Consider the following 13,261-nt stretch of genomic DNA (forward strand, 5'->3'; position numbering starts at 1 on the left):
TTTCACGCACGGCTGCTCCGCAGTCCGCAGGGACGGCTCACGGACATTTGTTGCCAATGCAAATGGCTCAGTGATGGGAATTCTCCCAACCGCCAGAAAACGTGTATGCGATTTAATCCTTTTTTTTTGATTCAGTTACCTATAGAAGTGGCTTTCTGTTACATTCTTGAGAGCTGAAAAGATCTTAACACTTCTGCTATAAGCTGCTCTTGAGAGATGCCAAAAGAAACAAGAGCATTGACTAAAACACTGACACAACACAAATGCAGAGACAACACTTCACACATTTGCCCAACAAATATCAGGATTGTTTTTTAAGAAATCCCCGTTACCTCTTCTCTTTCTCTCTCATCCACCTTTGCTCCCACTTTCTGAAGGCTACATCCAAGACGCGTTAGTGGAAGCTGTTCTAATCGTTTTAGCAGTTTCTGGGTCATGAAAAACAAAGAAAAGCTTATTAATGAGAAAAATGAAATGAGATTTCCCTAAGCTGATTGCCGATTGAAAAAAAAAAAATCTACATTCATTTTTTCCATATAAAAAAGAAAACATCTGTCACCACTTCAATGCGTCTCGGTGTCCCCGCCTGTGTCTCAGAGGTTTGATCAATAAATGCCCATTTTCACACCTTTCTTCCTAATCTTTTTAGTTTAGCTGAGATAGTTACAGATCAAAACAAAGTAAAACCAGTCAGCTGAAACCTTCATCAGGACTGTGGGACTTGATGCTGACGTTGTTCTGAAATACTAAAGTATATATATCAATAGCAAACCTTAGCTGGTCCACAGCCATGCTCAGCACATCCCAGAAACACTGGAACAGAGATCAGTACTTCGAGTTTCTGAAAAGACCTCAGAAAACTTTGCCAAGGTTCAGAGCTAGATTGTGCAACCAAGTCGCAACCATGGCTCGGATTGTACAATGCAGTCCTCATAAATCAAGCTTCAAAACTGCGAGGTTGTTGTTTCTATTTGTCACCAGGTTGAAAAATATCCAGCTCTTTCAGAGCAGTATCTAGAGTAGGTAAAGATGAGTGTTGTTAGCTTTCCTGACAACATCGAGGTGCAAAAAAGGGATTTTGGATGTTGGCAGGTATGAATTTTCAGTGAGTCTTTTGTTTCCATTTAACACAATTTAATAAATGATAGCTTTGTTGAAAGAAATAACCATTCTTTAGTTCAAAAGATTGCTTATACGCATGCACAGCCTCAAAAACTCTCCAAGTAATTGTTGTCTTTACCTTTACACAGTCCGCAGACAGAACTCACAGCCCAGAGGAATCACCACCCATGTGAGACTGTTTTGAAAGTTCAGAATCAAGAGGAAGATGCCAATCGGTCTCCCAGAGAGAGCCTGAGGACACGGGACAGCCTGAGGTCGCTTCCCTCTGCCACCCCGAGCCCTGGAGCTGAGACTCCCCAAAGCTTCGAGCAGGACCTTGGTAAGGTGGCATTTCCCAAAGTGTCACAGCGCGGTTGTTACTCAGAGCCCTGCCAAGGTGCTGCTTCTGCTATTGAAAGAGAAAGAATAGTCCTTCATTGCAAGAGATTTCCTGCTAACGGTTCTGGCTGGGGCTGAAAACACTTCTAGGGTGAGTGGGGTTTTCAAATAGCTGCTTTGCATTCCGGATTTCAAAGGTGAAGAATAAATGTATGAAAAAATGTCCCCTCAGCCATCATCACAGTCCAATTTAACACATACATCCCACTAAAACAATACAATAGAAATGCTCTCAAGGAGCTTTGTGATTAATTCCTCATAATTACCACATCGGATAAGTGTGGGATATTACCCTACTTGTACAGCAAGAGGCAGCACGGGACACTTGTAGGGGTTAAAGGGTGGAGGGACCTGCTCAAGGACCTGTGCAACTGGACAGGTCTTGAAAAAAAACTGCTTAAAGCCTCAAACTTTTAGGGTTCAGTTGTGGTTGGACTTGGTCTCTTCCAACTGAAATGATTCTGTTCCACTTCTGCTCAGAACAAATGTTTGCATAGAAACAAGGGGAAAATTTGTGTCTGAAGGGGTTAAACAGCAAACGGAGCATGCAGGCCAGAGATCTCTGCTTGTTTCACCAAACAGGAGCAGATGGTGCATTGTTTTAAGGGCTTTTCTGAGACAAAAGAACAAGATCAGATAACCTTTCCTCAAAGAGGGTACTTACAAAAAGCCTGTGCTCTTATTAAGGATTCTTTATTGTTTTCCTCACAAAATTTTCTATGTAATACTGGATTTGGAGCTGGTGGAGAAGCCAGCGTTGTTTACTATGCTTCCCCACACCCCCCGGGGACTAGGAGGGCATCTCATAGGATGGGACAGTAAGTCTGTTGTCTGAAGTGTTTACCGTAAGTGACATACTAACAACCAAGGGCCCCAATTCTGAAAGCTATCTGGCAAAAAGACCTCGCCACCCGCTACTCATCACATGAACAATAGGAACTGCTGCCTGGTATCTGTGCCCAGAGAAACCTTCTACGTTCTCGGAGCGTTTGCAGGAGCTGAGGCGTTGAAGGGAGCTCAAGCCCAAGGTCTGGGTCTAACCCAGCAGTTCCACCGGCGGTGCCGCTGCAGATGAGGCACAGAACTGCCGCGCTGGACACAATGCGGGTTTGAAATATGGGTCACAAGTGGATCTGTTCAGCGCTTGTATCGGGAAAAAGGCGTTCAGACGCAAGGCTCTATTGTCCGCTATACTGCATCGCACCAGCAGCTGATTCCGTTGTCTTTAACAGAAGTCACTGTGCACACGCAGCATAATGGTGCGTAATCATACACCCCGCTGCAAAATAGAAGTATTTACCTTTAAAAGATGCATGCGCCACCTAACCGCTAATTGCTTTGCCAAAGACGAATTTTCTGTAGTGAACATGCTTGGCAAAGTAAGAAATTCCATTTTCAAGCATAATAAAACACAGTAGAAGCAGCAGAGATTCACAAACTACTTGTGTCCTGAACTGTTGCATTTTCTTTTTAAACACAGCCAGTATAAAATCCAGCCTTGCAACTGCTGTAAGCACCTGCTGCCATGAACACAAATCTCCTCCACAGGGATCATTGGAAAGTATTTCACATAGCTTGTATATACGTCTAACTGATTTAGGCACTAAACTCGGTACAACCAAGTGAGTTGGTGAGGAGGTGGTTTGCACTTTCTGCCTGTCTCAGAAACCCTGCTATATAAAATCTTCCTCTCGTTCCTGCCAGACCAGCAGTTCCTCCATAGGGAGCCAAGGACATGAGCTGAACTTCTCTTGATGCTGCAGCACACCCTCTGAACACAGCCCAAAGGACCCAACTTTCTGTATCACTATTCAATAAGGGAACTAGGTGATTATTATTAATAATAATAATAATAATAATAAAAAATTGCCTGTGCCCCTTCCTACAGCCTTGCAACTGAATTATGAGCCAGACTCTTAGATTTTCCTGTTTTTTGGTAGTATTTGAGAGACAATAAGGTTTACGCTGAAATCATTGTTAAAAAAAGTATTTTCTAAATGTTTAAGCTAAGCAGAGCAACTAGTTTAAAGTAGCTGGCATTAGGAAAGGAGATGGAATGCTCTCCATTATTCTTGAAATGTAGAATTTTAACCTGGATTTCAAAGAAAATATGTTAATATGTAACATCTTTCCCCTGAACTGCTGATTGATGTATTTTTCTCACATCACTAGAGGGAGCTGCCTTCTTGCTTGTAGCAGAGGAAGAAATGATTAAATTAGTGGAACCAGCAAAGATGTGTAACAGCGTGGTTTCAGCTGATTGTCCTCTGGCTGAGAGTTCTGAGATAACACAGCTCCTCCTGTTTTGCCTCGCAGTCCTACACTTTCGCATTTTACAAAGCTTCTGCCTGCTGGAGCTTCAGTGGGCTCCATCCTGAGCCTTCAAATGGCTCTAAAATAGTCTGTAATGTGGGCAACGTTGAAGCACGGCATCCATACTGCAAGCATAGTGGCTTGAGGGAATATAAACCATGAGCAATAGAAGGAGCATTCCATGGAAACGCAGGGTTCTGGTGAGGCCCAGCTTCCTCCTGCTGCTCTGTGTGTGACACGCCGCACGTGGAAGGGGCGGCAGCAGGGTGAGGTATCGCCATGTGCTGCAACATCTGGCTGGGAGCTGAACTCTGGCCAACCCTCTGCACCAGAGGATTTAGCTATAAACACAAAATACGTGGAGGACAGGAGCAGCACAGGCCACATTAATCCCCTTGTCTAGCAAGCAGCTACTCTTCAGTGACAAGCAGGATACCAGATGTATTTATAGAGGAGAGAAGAAACTGATTCAGCAGGAGCAGAAATACAGATCCTCCAAGGTACTCGCAGACCGGCCCATTGGTTTTCCTGCGTAAACAAGAATAGCCTTCAAGTTTAGAGTCGCCTGCTTAGGGATTACTCCTGGTTCACAGGTCTTGCTGAAGAAGGGCCAACCAACCATCCTGTTCACCTGTGCTGCTTATCACAGTTGTGATCAGGAGTTAGCAAACCTCTTTTCTGCATCTCCATTTACCTGCCATCTCTACAGCCCAGCTCCTGCATGCTAACAAAGTCCAGAAATGCCTGGGTGGTATCTCGCCCATGCCTTCCCTTAGCTGAAGAGCATCCTAAAATATTAATAATAAAGCAATTGAGCTAGCACAGTAATTTTGGAGAGGGGAAGGATTAACCTGACCTGGGTATCAATGGGTCAGTTCCTTCTGGAGCTGTTGCTCCATCAGGTAAGAGCCTTTCAGGACTTTTTACACCCCATCTTCACACACCTCCTGGCAATAATGCAGTCAAAGTTGTGCTTAAATCTAAAGTTGCAAGTATGTATTTTTATAATAACCGGTTTGGACTGATTGCTGACATGGGCAGAAAGAAAAAAAGCTGTCCTTGAGTAAAGCAGCAGTAAGTGCTTCTGCCTAGCTTCAAGCGATTAGAAAAATGAGACTTTTAGCCCGGCTTTCTTAATTACGTGTCACAGAGATTCTACAGGGCTTTACTGAGATTCTGCAGGTGCAGCGGAAAGTGATTTAATAAATAGCATTTTTTAAAAAAAAAGACTGAGTGTATGTACATTGAAGCTATCTGGGCATGCAGTAAAATGCCATTCATCATAACATAAGAGGATGTGAAGTTTAGCCAGATGGTATTTTCTTTAATGCAGGATGTTGCAACGCAAGAAACGCATCTGGAAATAGCCACAATTAGGAAAATTATGTTCAAAAGGAGTGAAAACAGATCAGAACAAACTTTGTATTAATTTTGAGAACAATACCATTGGTCAGGCTTTGAGCAGAACAGTAATAACATTGTTCAGTTTGAGGCACACATTGAAAATACTTCCCAGTTTTAAACACTCCAAGAGGGAGGTGAAATTTGCAATCAATTTGTAAAAGCACAGCAACCTTCTAATAGAAAATCCAGGCTTGAAACATTAACATTTTATTTCACTCACGCCCATGTAAACACAAAAAGCATCCTGGCATGCCAAAAAGCCCACGTTTCTGATCCTTCTATGTTAAAGATCCTTCAGCATTTAAATCAAAACCAAACCTTGCATGTCACGGGCTTATCCTGAGGCATGGGGTAATTTGGATTCAGGCAGTCTTGATAGGAATACAGATTTTTATCTCAAGTTTCCAGGTCAAACCTATTTCTATTTATGACCCACACTCCAATTCATTTATGACTCGGTTGCTGTGACAGTGGCACAGCACAGAGTAAACACGCAACCTGTTTGCATAAGCTTAGCAATTCATCCGAGGAGCTCAAGGCAGCCAAGAACATATCACTGGTAAACATTACATCACCTATACTGTAAAAGACAGACAGGACAGTTACAAGAAGGAAGTAGCAGTGGAATACATGCACCTGGAACAAGAGTTGTTTTCGCCATTTAAAAAGTGAAAGCTTTTTTCATGGGTTAGTGCCCCCCATGACAAAAGAGAGAAATCAAGCCTGCACCCCTGCACAGGGAGAAGCTGGAAGGCAGAGGGGCACACATGATGCTGATGGAGTTCCCGAAGAGTGACCAGATCAGGAAGATTTTCTTCTTTTGTAACTAGTGGACCTGACTCTGTCAGTGCAGAGAGGATACAGTGGGGATAACCCACACTCTGGACTTTGGGTTTAGAACAGGAATTGCTCCTCAGCCCTTCTTTACAAGGCGTACCCAACCAGCCAGCCCCTCTGGCAAAACGCTTACCAAATGCTTGATCCCCATGGACTTTGAGAGCGTAGAAACACATTTTCAAGGCAGCATCTAAGTGGAATCTGAAGGAAATCTCCTTCCACTCTCCCTCTGGTAAAATCTGATACTTTCTTCAGCTGGCACCTATTAAATGGAACACAGATTTTTTAAATTTTCTTTTCATTAAGTAGTAACTACTGTTACCACCTGTTTCCTAAGTTTCTGCAGGTGAGGGAGATCCTAACTGCACAGCACTGGAAGAGAAACACAGGAGACACCTTGACAACTTAAGGCAAACCTCCCTCCTACTGGCTCACAAACTGAAGGTACAGTAACCTGTACAAGCAGCAAAGAGCAATCCCAGCTCTGCCATGGCAGGTGAAAAGGTGCTATCCCTAAATTCAGGTGCATTCAGGCTACAATCAGCTGGCATCAGCTGACTCTGCATCAGGTTATAAACCCTGGAGCCACAAGAGAGAGGTGCTAACCTTAATTTGCTATTTGAAGATCCTATTGTAGCACTGATAGGCAAGAACATGTTGCTCTGTTGCAGCCCAAGCAGGGATTTGTGGTGCCTGCCAGATACCTGCTGCATGATATCTGTGCTTCCTTCTCTTGGAGTTTGCTGGCCTTTACCCCCAGCTTTGAAGAATCACATGGCTTAGTTAAAAATATTGTTTATAGCATGTCATTTCCTAAAGCAGGCCCATCAGCTCCAGCAGGAGCAGCAGCTCACAGTGCTGAGGGAGAAAGCAAAGCTAGAGGTTCAAGAAAACCAGAGGTTTTTGAGTGACTTGCTTCAGCACAATTCAGCGGTAAGTTATTGTTTCAGATCCTGTGCTACTGCTGCTGGATTCAGCAAAATGTTCCTCCAGTCCCCACTGTGTTCTTGGTTTTGTTTTGTATTCCCCCTTGCTCAGAGTCCTTTAGTAAAAATGTGGGTTTTTAACTGATAAAAACTGTAGATCAGGGTAAGTTTTTGGAAGTGCCCAGGTTTCTCAGGTAACAGAGTCCCTTGTGCTGTCACTTGGACTGGATCTGGAATCACTTGGGTGCTGCAGCATTTCGTGTCTATAGCTGGTTTTGCTGCAAAATCGAGCGAAGGGTTTTTAAGGGAAGAAGGCTTAAAAGTTCTGCCTTTCAAATAGATCATTCAGGTCTATGGGCTATTTCTGTGTTTGCAGGGCTGCAGCAGCTCCAGAGGTGGTTGTTCCGTGGTGAAACTGGATCATGAAGAGCAAATGCAGATGCAATACCAGCTGGAAGGTGGCAACATAGCTGGCAGGTACAGAAGGCAGTATACAACAGTGACGTGGGACACTAACATGTATGCACTGCTACTGAAATGAATGTTGAAGTCATTTAAGAACAGCTTATGTGGCCGTCATGTTATATTTAAGACTATGAGCAAACCATTTTATTCATTCAGATCTCTGTGAAGTATCCATCTTTGTGATACAGTATTTCTACTCTGATTTATGCACAAACTATAGTATAAACACCTTCCTAATGTTGTCGGAGATTTTGCAATCTTAAAAGGTAGAAGGCCCTTTGAAACTTGTGGCAAGATATAATTTTTCCCATTTTGCTTTACCATCATACACCTAGGTATGAATGAGAATATTATATGTGCACACTTTAATGTTCATTTGAAGTGGTATAGATTAAAGACTTGAGAATTGCTTCTAGAGTCTTATGGCTACAGTTACCAGAAAGGTACCTTTGCACAGGTAAAAATTTCAGTATCACATAGACATGGGCTCCATGCTAGTTTGAAAAAGATTCAGTTTCCACAGAGGACTTAGCTATGAAAGCCAGGAATTGAAATAGTATCTCTGACTCCAATGAGAAAATATTTCCTTTCTTTCCTTTAGTAATCAAGAGACCAATCCACTGAAGCAATCTACATTGAAGATAGGAAGAGATCACAATCCAGCCGATCCCAAAACGCCGGCAGAAAGAAAACTGCTGGGAGGAAGGGGTTCATATTGCTCAGTGCTTCCAGAAGGTGAACCCTAAGTTAAAGGATTTGGTGGTATTGGGAAAACACTTTCTAGTGTGGCGTGAGAAAAAGTGAAGCATCCAGAGACTGAAACACATACTCACAAATTTCCCTAATCTTCTAACTAATTTTGAAAACTTTGGCCTGAATACTTCCATGCAGTATGCATAATTGAACCATAACAATCTCTGTCTGTACTCCTGACCCTTCTACAGAAAATAATCTTGGGAGCTGGGAGTTACTTACCTTATTTATAGGCCCCTTTTTCTCTTTACCTGTCTACTGTGATTTCACTTGAAAGTGCGGTTAGTGCTCATAATTAACTGTGTGACAGCCGTGGGGTGACTCCTCAGGCTCCCTCTGAGGGCAACGCGTGGGCCTGGCTGACGAGTTTTGCAAAGGAACTGAGGAGCAGACACTAACTCATGTACAGTGGGAACCATTCTGGGGGATCCTTTTCCTTCTGTTACAGAGAAATATTTTACTTACAATCACTTTAAATCTTCTCCCTAGGGCCCTTGCCAGCAGAGCACAGGGAGCCGCTGCATGGCCGTCGAACTTGGACTCTGTTGCCACCTCCAGTGAATCTCCATGGGGAGACCTGTGCAGGGGACAACTCTGGAGAGAGCAGCGAACAGGCCAGCTCCGACAGCCAGGTGACACCAGCTCTTGTATTAGCATGTGGGGTTGTTTTGGGGGGATTTATTTTGGCTTTTAGTCCCCTTGTTACTCATCACTCGCACAGCACTTCTCCAATAAACACGACGCTCTGCTCTGTCCCCAGTGGAGCGAGGTTGGCCGGCACTATGGAGGCTCCAGAACCTTCTGCCATTTCAGCTTAGCCATGGTGGAGCAGTGTCTGAGGGGAGAAGAGCTGCGAGCTCGACACCAGGCTGCCCTCCTCGAGCTCCGCAGAAAAGCCCTCCGGGAGAAAGCCAGAGCCGAGCTGGCCTGGCTGGGCCACCAGAAACGGTGAGGGGACAGCACAGGGCTGCCATGGCAGGGACGGGTCCCTCAGCAGAGGGTGGAGGTGCAGCTGCCTGCTCAGCCCAGGCAGTATTCCTTCCTTTCAGGGGAAACTGAATTGGGTTCAAACTGGAACACAAGTGGTTCCACTTAAATTTGAGAAGAAACTTCCTCACATTGAGGGTGGCAGAGCCTGGCCCAGGCTGCCCAGGGAGGTTGTGGAGTCTCCTTCTCTGCAGACATTCAAACCCGCCTGGACACCTTCCTGTGGAACCTCAGCTGGGTGTTCCTGCTCCATGGGGGGATTGCACTGGATGAGCTTTCCAGGGCCCTTCAACCCCTGACATTCTGGGATTCTGTGAAATAAAGCAAATATAAAATTCTGCTCTTAGAGAGGTAGGTAAAGCAGAAGGAGAGGAGTCTGCACGGTTTAGTTCTCTCCAAAGCACAGCTGAGCTCCCGACTGCAGCCTCCTCCAGGGCTGTGTGAGGTGTCCCTCAGCGCTCACTGGGCTGAGGCGCCATTGGGGACAGTGAGAGTCCCCCTTGTGCGAGGTGTCCCTCAGTGCTGAGATGCCTTTGGGGACAGCACGAGCCCCCTTGGAGCAAGGTGTCCCTCAGAACTGACCGGGCTGGGGTACCACGAGGTACGTTTTGAGCCCTCCCAATGCACAGTGTCCCTCTGGTTGCCTCAGGAGAGCCCCAGAGTGGCAACATGTCCTCCAAGTCCACCGGAACTTTCTGTGGAGTCTTCTGTGGCTACTGCTGCTTTTGCAGATGCATTGAGAGGAGCTTTGCTCCCATATCTAGCATTGTTTTCTGAAGAGCATTCACTTCATGGTATTTAATTATTTATTGATTGTGATCCCCACCTTTCTCTGGTCTCCAGCTGTCTGGAACACCTGCAAGACAGTAAGGGAGCGTCTGCCATGGCTGCAAAGCAGCACAACATCCTAAGGGAGCTGAAGCAGGAGCAGGTAATGCTGGAGGAGCTGGATTTCATCTCATAAACAGCAGAAGGATGCAATGTGGGGAGATGCCTGGAGTTGCTGGAGCAAGTGGGGTTTGGTTTTGTTTTGTTTTTAAAGTCACTGTTATCATTTCACATGCATTGTTCTGCTTTTCTTCCCACATTCTGTGAGGTATTTTTTGTGCCAAAGTCAGCAGTCTGTAAATCTTTGAGAAAAGAAACATTTTTTTTCCCTTTCTGCTACTCCACTGTGTGTTTTTTCCAGTTGTGCCGTAACAAGCAGGTCATGTAATGTAGGTTTCCACCAATGTATGCAGATTTATGTTTCTGATGCTGAAATATATTAAATTAATCTGACAGCTAATTTTGTAGTCCCACTTCTGCTACTGAGAGGAATGCTGGGCTCATAATTACACTTGGTAATCAGTAAATTTCTGTCCTATTGCTTGTGTGGTACAAGCCTCTCCTTTACTTGAAGGAATTCCTACACGAACAGACTGCAAATCAGAAGCATTCTGTAGCTTCGAGTGATCTGAACACAATTCACTTCTAGAGGTCTCACCTCTGAGACACCAAGTAAGGAACAAAACCTGCATATTGAATTTTCAGGGTGTTTTGTGGGTTTTAGTGCCTTATGTTAAGAAATATTATTCACATTTTTAGGTAGGTCTCATTTCTGTTATTTCAGCTCTCTTATGTTCCTTTCTTTTTCTGCTTTGGATAGGCAGAAATCCAGCACCTGCAAAACATCTACAGGGCAGCCCATCAAGAAAGAAAGCTCCTGTTAAAGCACCAAAGAGAAATCTTAATGATGAGGCATTCAACAGCACAGCTACAGGGAAAGCTGCATCGTTTGGCTGGGAAGCAAGAGGTTATTAAGTCACAGTCAGCAGATATCTCGGTGGGTTTTTTTGAGTGGATAATGACTGAACTCAAAGCTGACACTACAGGTGAGGAACCCAGGTGAAACCTCATGTATTACCTTTTCCTTTCAGCTTACAAGGAGCCCAGCAACTGAAGAAGCAATCAAGCTGAACACAATGAGACTTATTTCTAGCCCAAAGTTCTACTCATCCTCAGCAGAGTCTACAGCCCACCCAGAAACACCTGATCTGTCAGGGAGTAGGGAGAGTTGTGTCCAGCTGAAGAATAAGCAAACCAAGAAATATGAGAGGTAAGTAAAACCCTTTTCCAGCAATAGATGAACCAGTCCAGTGGAGAAGATGGAAACAGTTACATCCTAGATAATAGTGCAAGTTTAAATGCTCCCAAGACGAAGTTCTATAATAAGTTTTGAAAATCTCTGTGTTCAAACAGTTAATGTATTAAGATCACTGCTTATCGTTCTGACCAATGTTGCCTCACTGTTTACTTGTGTGTCCACTATGTCTCCAAACTACCATCCGGTGTCCAAACCAGTAAGCTCCTTGAGGCAGGGACCAGTTTATTGCAACGTGGGTGAACAGCATTAAGTAAACTGTCTGGATCTGTAACTGGAGATCCTTATTAAATTCTTCAGGTAGTATACATTCATCACTTCAATATATCAATAAGAAATAGTGTATTTATTTCAGATTCTTCCATTCTTTAAAAAGATGAAGTACCCTTCTGTGCAGGGGGAAACGTGTTTTAAGTAAAACCTTGAATTTTAAAAGAAAGTTGAGTCAGTATTTACAACAACTTTACTGTTTATCAGGAACTGCTGCTGATATACATACATATATAATAGATATATATATAAACCCACACACAAAACAAAACAAAAAAAACCCTCTTGGTGGTTACAGGGAGTTACATTACGATCTTGATACCTCTGTATGGCACAGAATAGAACAAGCTACATCAGAGCCTTAATCCTGAAATTCAGAGTCTGTGTACATGTATTGATTTAATTGGTGAAATTCACTCCTTTGTCATCCTCTGGCTCTAAGCCTACGTGTCACTTAACTCCTCAGAGCAGGTTTGTGTTTCACTTAGGGTTTAACCACAGGAGGCTTTTGTACTACACGGGGCTTAATTTTATGCTTAAACTGAAGCGCAGAGGTGTCAGGTGAAATGCCCACAGTCGGAGGTGATTCAGGAGCTCAGTCAGACTGTCCTGAGAAAGCGCTGGTCTCCTGTGCCCCTGGGGCTGTGTCCCCAGTGTCCCTGTTGGCTGAGGACCAAGCATTATCCATATGGCTCAGAACAGCACACTTCCCAAAGCAGGCTCAGATGAATAAAAATCTAACTTGCTTCAAGAAAAAAAAAAAAAGGTAGTTAAAGACAAATAGATACCTATATGAATCTAAAAACCTCGTTCATTCAGTGTTACCCAGACCTTAGCAGACTGGTGAGTCAGATTTGTGCATTTACTTAAGTCCCCGCAGGGAAAGGCTTTCAAATAAATCCCTGCATGGAACCGATCTATAATTCATGGTGTTATTGATTACAAGTCACAGAAATCTTTAAAAGGTTTCTTGGCTGTGCTTTCACTTCTTATTACTGACAAGCCTGCTCATAGGAGAACAGTGAATATTGGCGTCAGTCTGGAGCAGACAGGCCCTGCTGGAACTCACAACACACCCAAACTCCAGCGGCTGTTTGATTGCGTATAGATCTCTTTCCTGTCTAAGAGTGTAGAGTGGTCATTGTGCTATCTATCCGCCGGTGGAGGTATGTTCATGTTTTCATACTGACCAGGAAGACAGTTAATAAGCAGGGCTGTAAGGGGATGAAAAGAGTTGGGAAACACCTTTTAAGGTGAAAGCAAACTGAAACAAAAATAACTTTCCAACATGCAGAAAAATCCCTGCTGATTTGGGCATTTATTAATGGGTATTCGTAGAATCATACAGATTGGTCATGATCAACTTGGGAACATAAAACCTACTCCTAATCATTAATTCCTTATCTGTTTACAGCTTTTCTACTGAGAACAAGAAAACTTCGGCACAACACCAGGAGCAGGCAGAGGAGTCCCCAGGTTCAGAGCAGCCCCTTGGTGTGCGATGTCCTTGTGTGTCTGAGGTGGTGACCAAGACAGTGCATGGTGCTACCAGTCAAACCATGGGCTCGGTCTCTATGGGTAAAGATTACAAAAACACAGGTACCGAATGAAGATTACTTCTGTGGCAACCATGTTTGTGAGTACTTGGTTAAACTGAAGGACT

General features: G+C 44.0%; 1 protein-coding gene across 4 annotated transcripts in view; it reads left to right on the forward strand.

Annotated features, from left to right (window-relative positions):
• The window catches only part of CCDC187 (coiled-coil domain containing 187), a 33,924-nt gene that overhangs the window by 14,573 nt on the left and 6,090 nt on the right, over positions 1-13,261 (forward strand). For 3 of the 4 annotated variants that reach the window (XM_065853993.2, XM_065853994.2, XM_065853997.2), the window contains 11 exons: positions 1,251-1,441; positions 6,392-6,498; positions 6,874-6,987; positions 7,357-7,457; positions 8,047-8,180; positions 8,688-8,830; positions 8,959-9,146; positions 10,029-10,116; positions 10,834-11,010; positions 11,105-11,283; positions 13,013-13,197. In XM_065853993.2, coding sequence (XP_065710065.1) covers positions 1,251-1,441; positions 6,392-6,498; positions 6,874-6,987; positions 7,357-7,457; positions 8,047-8,180; positions 8,688-8,830; positions 8,959-9,146; positions 10,029-10,116; positions 10,834-11,010; positions 11,105-11,283; positions 13,013-13,197 — 1,607 coding nt within the window. The remainder of the gene's footprint in view (positions 1-1,250; positions 1,442-6,391; positions 6,499-6,873; positions 6,988-7,356; positions 7,458-8,046; positions 8,181-8,687; positions 8,831-8,958; positions 9,147-10,028; positions 10,117-10,833; positions 11,011-11,104; positions 11,284-13,012; positions 13,198-13,261) is intronic. The other variant, XM_065853995.2, reaches the window with a different exon arrangement.

The sequence above is a fragment of the Patagioenas fasciata genome, chromosome 20 (assembly GCF_037038585.1).
Source record: "Patagioenas fasciata isolate bPatFas1 chromosome 20, bPatFas1.hap1, whole genome shotgun sequence".
Lineage (NCBI taxonomy): Eukaryota > Metazoa > Chordata > Aves > Columbiformes > Columbidae > Patagioenas > Patagioenas fasciata.